Source organism: Carassius carassius, chromosome 4 (genome assembly GCF_963082965.1).
Source record: "Carassius carassius chromosome 4, fCarCar2.1, whole genome shotgun sequence".
Taxonomy (NCBI): Eukaryota; Metazoa; Chordata; class Actinopteri; order Cypriniformes; family Cyprinidae; genus Carassius; species Carassius carassius.
In genome coordinates, this window is record NC_081758.1 from 14558478 (window position 1) to 14566897 (window position 8420).

The following is an 8420-nucleotide window of genomic DNA, read 5'->3' on the forward strand; positions in this document are numbered from 1 at the left end:
TGGGGAGTGTTGACACAAGACATGTGAAGTGCTGCCTTGGACTCTAGTTTAGAGGTGGTCTTATACAATTAGCTATCTATGTAGAAACCGGCTGCAAATTGAAACAGCTCACTGGATAACACTGGATGACTCAAGACAGCCCGTAATAAACTGGCTGCATGTTTTGTTTTCAGTTTTCTGAGCTGGCAGACATGCCAGAATCCTGACTAAATGCAAAAAAAAAAAAAAAAAAAAAAAGTTAAACTATCATCCGATATCCTCTTAAGATCAGTGGTTCTCAACCTTTGTGCTGGGATCCACTAGAGAGCCTCACAAACTTCCACTGGGCATGGAACATAACCTAAATTATTTTAATTCATTTATTGCATTAATAATAACAAATACAAAGTCAAATTTCACAATAATGTATCATTTGGTTACAGTGTTAATTGCAACATTTACAAACACCTTAATAAATTCAAAGGTTTTATCTGTTGATATTATTTAAATGGATTATTTAATGGACCTGAGCTAATGGGAACTAATAATGAACAGCTGTACTTTTACAAACTGATGTAAACAAAGATTATTAAATAGTGTAACAATTAGTATTGCTCTTTGTTAGTTAATATTAATTAATGCATTAACTTTTGGTACCTTTTTGTAAACTGCTAAAAATAAAATCAGTAATATATTAAAATATTCTAAATTAAAACGCGATATGATTATTATTTTTTTATTTTTTATTAATTAATTAATTAATTATTTTTCTTGTTTTTGAGATTTCTCGAATCACAAAATGAATTGTAGTCAATTAATATATCAACACAGTTTGTAAGAAAGTTGGAAGAACAGCTTTGTCATTTACAGCTGAAATACCAGAGGAAATGTCTTACCCTATATTTGAGTTATATATTTGTTTTATATTTGTGTATATTTATACTATTTATAAAATTGTATTTTGATATATTTTGAATGCTCTTAAAATTAATCATGACACTGGTACAGTCATCTTTATAATTTAAAGTTTAGTGCCCATCTGCCAAAAATGCCTAATGATCATTCACCGAAAATCAAATACATCAGCTCTGTTCCTGGATTCTTTATGCACAGACATCCACTGCAATTTTTTTGAAACTTTGCATGTGATTCAATGCTTTTGTTTCCCCAGACTTGGGAGTCTCTCTAAAGTCTGTTATTTTTGGTTAGCGTGCAGTGGAGGAAAATTATCATAAATTACAGGGTAAATGGCTGAACCAAAGAATATGAATGCTGATCTAAGAAATGCACGGAATTCTTATTTTTTATTTTTGTATTTTTTTAAATGGGGGGTTGGGGTGGTTAACTAGGACAGTTGAGAAAAGATCACATAAAAAAGAGAGATGGGCATTTAGTATTTCGCACCTTGCATGCAGTGTTGTAAACATTAACTACATTAACTACTGTAAGTTGAGGTGGGGTATCAGTTGAAAAATGTTCTTTACATTTTCATGTTTGTTTTTACACCACAATTAGCGTAGGCAACATTTTATTTGCCACAACAAATCTGCAACACAATATGAATAAATTCACAATTGTTAAGTACAACTGATATTCTTATAATTTTGTTATGAGGCTGAAGGGCATTCCTCTGGTGGTTTGTAAGTAGATTACTCTTCTAATATGTGGATGCTTCACACTGTTAACATGCAAGTGTTTTCATCTTCACTCCCTCTACTCCTCCTACACGCTTCATTGTGTCATCTCTCTGCTCTCACTTTTATATTCAAAAGAAATGAGCATTAATAAGAATGACAAATCAATCATCTTCTCTTCCCTTTGGGTTTCTAAGAAAAACACATTCTTTAATCTTTAAGAGCAGAGTTTAAATCAGTTTATACAGGATTTCAGTTTCTAGCTTGTGTGTAGCTGATTAAGTGTGTGAGTCATAAAGCATGTGTGCTCAATGTGTATCACAGGCTTCCAGTGTGGAATCAATACTCACATCACAAGTATTTGTTAACCCTTTAGTGTTATAGCTGATGGGGCCGACATGTGAGCACTAACTGTGGTGTTTAATTCCTCTGAATTTGTAACGTGTTCATACAGTTTTAGCAGTATAAGTATTGTTGTATTCTGCTTTTGCCATATAGTTACAGCAAATAATAACTTTTTCATTGTGCTTGTTGCCCCCTGCAGGAGAAAGAGAAGAAGTACATGCTTCCATTGGACAACCTAAAGCTCAGAGATTTAGAGAAGAGTTTCATGTCAAGCAAGCTCGTGTTTGCTCTCTTTAACACTGAACAGAGGTTAGAGAAAATATTTTACTCACTGCAGAGCTCTCCGAAATAAAAAGAAATCCATTAATATCCACAATGCATAATTCATTTTAATATAAACTGCCATTTCTTGAATTGTCTTATGTGCACAAAAGCTGCATTCGTTTGATCAAAAGCAAAGTAAAAACAGTAAAACTATGAAATATTTTTACAATTTAAAGTCGTAATTTAAAACTGTTTTCTGTTTGAATGTATTTTACAATGTAATATATTCTTATGATGGCAAAGCTGATTTTTTAGCTTCATTACTCCAGTTTTCAGTGTCACACGGAAATCAGAAATCATTTTAATGTACCGATTAGGTGCATATATACTAAAAATTAACACATATAATAAACATGTTAAATAAAAAATATTTATATAATACTTTAAGTACTAATTTATGTAATTTACAGTAGTAATACATCTCAAATGACAGTATTGTCTGGTCATTTTTATTTCGTAAGCACAACATGACTTCATCGCTCATGAATGTTGTTGGACTGTTGTCTTAGGAATGTGTATAAAGACTACAGGCAACTTGAGTTGGCTTGTGACACCCAGGAGGAGGTGGACAGCTGGAAGGCATCCTTCCTACGAGCTGGAGTTTACCCAGAGCGCATCACTGTATGTGAATGCTTCCCCAGTCATATTAACATATTAACTCATTACTGTGCTGTAACTGCTGCCACATGTATAACCAATCACCAATGCAATTCTAACAAACATTGATAGCTTACTAACTTCACCAATTGTGCTTTCTTTGCTACATCTGCAGGATAAAGAGAAGGTATGGATTGATTTTTCCCTCCTTCAAACATTTGTCATATGCAAACATATTCTGAATATCAGTATGTGTTGTATTTAACAATGCTTTGAAGTGATGGTGTAAACCCCGCCCTTGACCACCTGAGGACAGATAGGATTTAATTTATTTGCTTCATCATTCCACTTTTAGTTCCTCATTGTGTCCCTTATTTTATTAGTGCCAGTCAGTGTTGGGGAAAGTTACTTTTAAAAGTAATGCATAACAATAATGCGTTACTCCCTTAAAAAGTAACTAATTACGTTACTTTTGAGTTACTTTTAAAATTTGGGCAGAGCTTGCTTGTTTGTTTTTAATATTAAAAAGTTATTATTTTACAAATGTAAAAGCCCCTTTCACAACAGAAGTGAAATGAATACGCCCCAGGCTGAAGGAAATGTAAATTCACGTCTCTACAGTAGAGGACTCAAACAAATCGCATGAAGAATATGATGCAGGAGAAGAAGGTTCAACACTATTCAGCAATAACAAAAATTAAACACAAATGTGTCATTTTTGCCTATTGGTATGGTTGAATTCAATCATCGAAGGGCAAAGACATTGGTTAATAAAATGGAATTAAATACATAAATTATATTTGTCTTATTTAACATATTTAATTATCCCAGGTTTATATAATATTCTGAGTTTGCATTTGACTATTTTTATTCATTTTGAGGAATACTGAATCTGTTTTTGCGCACTGGGAAGAATGAATAATGTTCATATTTAGTCTAGAAGTACAGTAACATCACAGCGCACACAATACCACTTACTCCCGATTTCTCTCAACATGGCTACACGAGAGATGTCAGTCAAGACATGGGAAACAAAGTAACTAGTGTTACTTATTAGAAAAAAGTAACTCAGATATTTCCTTCTAAATTTAAAAGGTATGTGTCACTTTACGTTACTTGAAAAAAGTAATCTGATTACGTAACTTACGTTACTCGTAATGCGTTACCCCCAACACTGGTGCCAGTAATATGTAAATGTAAATATGTGTTGCTGGTCCTCAGCAGAGTGACGCTAGTGAGGAGAACAGTTCAGATGGCTTCATGCACTCCATGGATCCTCAGCTTGAAAGGCAGGTGGAGACCATCAGGAACCTTGTGGATTCCTACATGGCCATCATCAACAAGACTGTGCGGGACCTCATGCCCAAGACCATCATGCATCTCATGATCAACAACGTAAGCTGTGTTTAACATGACTTTTTGATATCAAATAAGAATCATATAAATTAGCGTTTCTTTCTAGATGTTTCTTAGGCCTGCAGTTCCGGTCAAATACAACTGTTTTTTAAGTAATCTTCCTTGCTTCCTCTTCACATAGACTAAAGAATTCATCCATGCTGAGTTGCTGGCTAACTTATACTCATGTGGAGACCAGAACTCTCTGATGGAGGAGTCAGCAGAACAGGCTCAGCACAGGGAGGAGATGCTGCGCATGTACCACGCTCTGAAAGAGGCCCTCAACATCATCGGGGACATCAGCACCACCACCGTCTCCACTGCCATGCCCCCGCCGGTGGATGACTCCTGGCTCCAGGTACAAGGAGTACCTTCAGGACGCAGGTATTGTGTCATCGTTTTCAGTGTACACTTAAATTAATAATTTGAATTATATGGCCTTTCATTGCTTCAGTATTTCATGCTAACACAGGAAAGTGAGGTGGAATATATCAAAGATCATTTTAAAATAGCCAATAGCCTTTACTTTATCCTAACAAAGTTAAACCATTATTTTTACTTAATATTTCCACAAAACCCCAATTGTAATTTCATGAGGTCTTTAAAGTGGGTCTAATTCTCTTTCATGCATTTCAAGTTAATTGCATTGTAAAAGAGTTGGATTCTCATGCTAAACATGGTTAAAGTATAAAAAAAACTATTTGGAAGTATGATGGAGTATTTTTGTGCTAAATACACTCACAAAAAAGAAAGAAAGCTAGATAGATAGATAGATAGATAGATAGATCGATAGATAGATCGATAGATCGATAGATCATTTTCTTTCTCAAGCTAACATAATATTCTTTTTATTTTCTCATCAGATCTCCAATGTCTAGTCCCACTCCCCAGCGTCGGGCCCCACCTGGGCCCCCTCGTCCAGGTGCACGTACCGCCCCAGGACCCCTTACCGCTGGAGCACCTCCTGTTCCATCCAGACCTGGAGCCTCTCCTGACCCCTTCAGCGGCCCCCCACCGCAGGTCCCCTCTCGTCCCAACCGCGCCCCACCAGGTGTCCCCAGGTGAGTCAGAGAGGAGGCTCATTCATACAGTAATTTTGTAAAACATAATTACCATCCTGACATTCAAATAAGAGTGATAATGTTCCAGTGTAATTGTTCAGATGGTCCAAATGCAAATGAACGGGGCCTTTGAAATGTTTAATTTAATTAAATACAGAATGTGTTTTGACTACTGTGGGGAGTAATACAAGTGCTAATGGTGCTGAGAGCAATGATCTACAAACTACCCTCCATTTACACCCTTTACAGCCCCTCTGCCCTGCCCTGATCCCTGGTCTTTAACAAAAGAAAGACTGATCAGTAGCACTCTTTCTGCTATTTCTACTTCTCTCGCCTGTCATAATCTATTACTTTTTCTCAGCTCACACACTCCTACACACAGCCTAACTCAGAGACCCGCACTAACAAACCACTCACACTTTTTTTTCACCTCCGCTGGTTTGCTTTTTCCATCTTCTTGACATGACTCTATGTGCATATTCATTCAAATGTTGTTTTAACTCATTGAGTTCATGTATTGTTTGTATATAATATATAGTAACATCTGTGTATCAGCTTTGTGAGATCATTCTCTGATGATATACATGTTTGGGAGGAAAATATAAGGGAATCAGACCAATTAAATGGGACAAACCATGAAAATGATTTTTTGCTTTCTCCCATTGCCTCTTTTCTGTTGACTCGTGTTCTCCTCAAACTCAGTCCCACTAAATCCCTTCCACAGTGATTCCGGTTATTCTTTCAGAATTTCTATCAGTGACCAATGAGGAGTCACGCAAATGGTATGTCTGACATATTGTCCTTATGTGACGTCACCACGTCCTTTCATGGTTCCATCTTTAAATGTGTTTATATCTGCTGTTCCCTGACACTTACTGTACCATTCACTAGATATGAGTACACCAGCATATTACTGTCAGTTCATTTGTTCAGAGTATTTTATTTTTCCAATGTTTTTATTTTAACTGTTCTTGGAACTACCATTTAATTTTATAAGGAAAAGATGCCACCTGATTGAACAACTCAGTCTTAAAGAGATACTCCACCCCAAAATGAAAATGTTGTCATTAATCACTTGCCCCCATGTCGTTCCAAACCTTTAAAAGCTTTGTTCACCCTCCGAACACAATTTAAGATATTTTGGATGAAAAACAGAAGGCTTGTGTCTGTCCAATAGACTGCCAAGTATGTTACAGTGTTGAAGTTCAGAAAACTTAGACAGTGTAACGTAAGACGTCGTCAGAATAGTCCATCTGCCATCAGTGGTTCAACCGTAGCATTATGAAGCGACGAGAATACTTTTTGAATGTGAATAAAACAAAAATAACAACTTTATTCAATGATTTGTCTCCTCTGTGTCTCTCCACATCACCATAGCACCATTTTGGAAAACACCTGTTGAACTCAAACTGCGTACGCTATTCTGTGTCAGCCGCACAACAACGATATGTTTTCTACTTATGTTTATGATTTGATTTGAGAAAACAGTGCATCCTTGTGGCCCGGCTGACACAGAAGAGAGTAAGCTGCCTGTGTTCAGCTCATATTCTCCAAAATGGCACTACAGTGATGTGAATTTTTAGCTATTAATTTAATTTAATTAATTTGAGGCATGTCCTATTTAACACATATAGGTTTTTCTATATTCGCACCTTTCTGAGACTGATTACATGAAAAGAGTAAACAGTAAATCAAATAAATAAATGTATTTGAGTATTCAGTAGTTCCTATACAGTTCCTATTTCAATAAAAAAAAAAAGCTTGAAAACACTTCTGTTTCTTTATGATTCTCACACATTATTCTTCAGATGGAAAAACCTAAATATAGACTAATATTGTCTTTTACAGCCCTATTTAGTGAAACAGAAATCCAAACAAATGACAGTTATAAAGTTATATAATGATGGTGCTTTAATTTCAACCATAAAGCCCTACAAGTGTAGTCCAAACAAATGACCTGTAGTGAATCAGACATACACAGCCCACTGTGGGCTTGTGAGAGATAAATCAGTGTTTCAGACGTGTTCAAGTTGTTTAAATAACAGTACATTTTATAAGATATATATTCTTCACATTTGTCATAGCATCACATTCCCAAGTGCTAATATTAACTTGAGTGAACAAAAAGCCATCATATCACTCTTGACACTGACAAACCCATTCTTGTTCTTACAAATCCATGTTGTCATTTCCCAAGCTTTTTAAAACATTTGTTTCTTTTATTTGCTGTTCGTGTGTTTTTTTTTTTTTTTTGCCTTTTAGCCGTCCAATCAAAGGAAGCCCTTCTCACAGTGAGAATCCACATCCTTCATTTGGCTCTTAGAGTCAATCAGCCTTCCTCCTCCTCTCTTTCTCTGTCTCTCCACTGCCTCTCTCTCTGTGCTTTTCCTCTGACCAAGTGCATCCTGGCTTTGGATGGAGCAGCATGGATGAAGTGGATGAAAGAAAAGGCAGAAAGATAAATGAAGAATTCGAGAGAGCTCGCTCCCTCTGTCTGAACTATATACACTAATCACATTGTAATGGCCATCTGAATAATACACCCAGTTTGGACTTGAGTCAACATTAAAAAAAAGCTGCAATGATATACTTATTGTACTGCAGATGCTTTGTGGTGCTTGTGTTTACTCACAAGACAATATCGACTCAATCTATTTAGAGATATAGAGCTAAAGGCGAATCTGCCATACTAAGCTTAAAGAAAATACCTGTCTGCACACCAATATAAAGGATAGCGGATACACAACGTACTGTGGTACTGTGTGTGAATGTATTCTTCCTGAGAGTTTGAAGGTTATTTGATCCCACAGTGTTTGTTTCAGCCACAATGTCTCCTGTATTTTCCCTAGCAAACTAATAATATATATATATATATATATATATATATTTATTTATTTATTTGTTGATGCAGCAGTGGAATACATCCAAGAATGAGAATGGTTGATGAATCAATCTGTCTGCTGTTGAAATGTTATTGATAAATAAATTCAAGAATCCTTAATACAATGACATGAGTTTAAATGAATATAGCATCTGTTCTGCCTCTTTATTTGGTGAACCGAATCTGTTACTGTGTTGATGTAAA

At 35.8% G+C, this 8420-nt stretch overlaps 1 protein-coding gene across 6 annotated transcripts in view; it reads left to right on the plus strand.

Moving 5' to 3' along the window:
* The window catches only part of LOC132137016 (dynamin-1-like), a 37547-nt gene extending 29349 nt beyond the window's left edge, over positions 1-8198 (plus strand). Inside the window, exons 16-22 of one of the 6 annotated variants that reach the window (XM_059547442.1) lie at positions 2158-2267; positions 2792-2903; positions 4101-4274; positions 4417-4658; positions 5138-5335; positions 6081-6117; positions 7598-8198. In XM_059547442.1, coding sequence (XP_059403425.1) covers positions 2158-2267; positions 2792-2903; positions 4101-4274; positions 4417-4658; positions 5138-5335; positions 6081-6102 — 858 coding nt within the window. In that variant the 3' untranslated portion in view covers positions 6103-6117; positions 7598-8198. Of the gene's footprint in view, positions 1-2157; positions 2268-2791; positions 2904-3054; positions 3743-4100; positions 4275-4416; positions 4659-5137; positions 5336-5584; positions 5953-6080; positions 6572-7597 lie in introns of those variants that run through there. The other 5 variants (XM_059547446.1, XM_059547441.1, XM_059547443.1 and 2 more) reach the window with 5 other exon arrangements.
* The last annotated feature ends 222 nt before the right edge of the window (positions 8199-8420 follow it).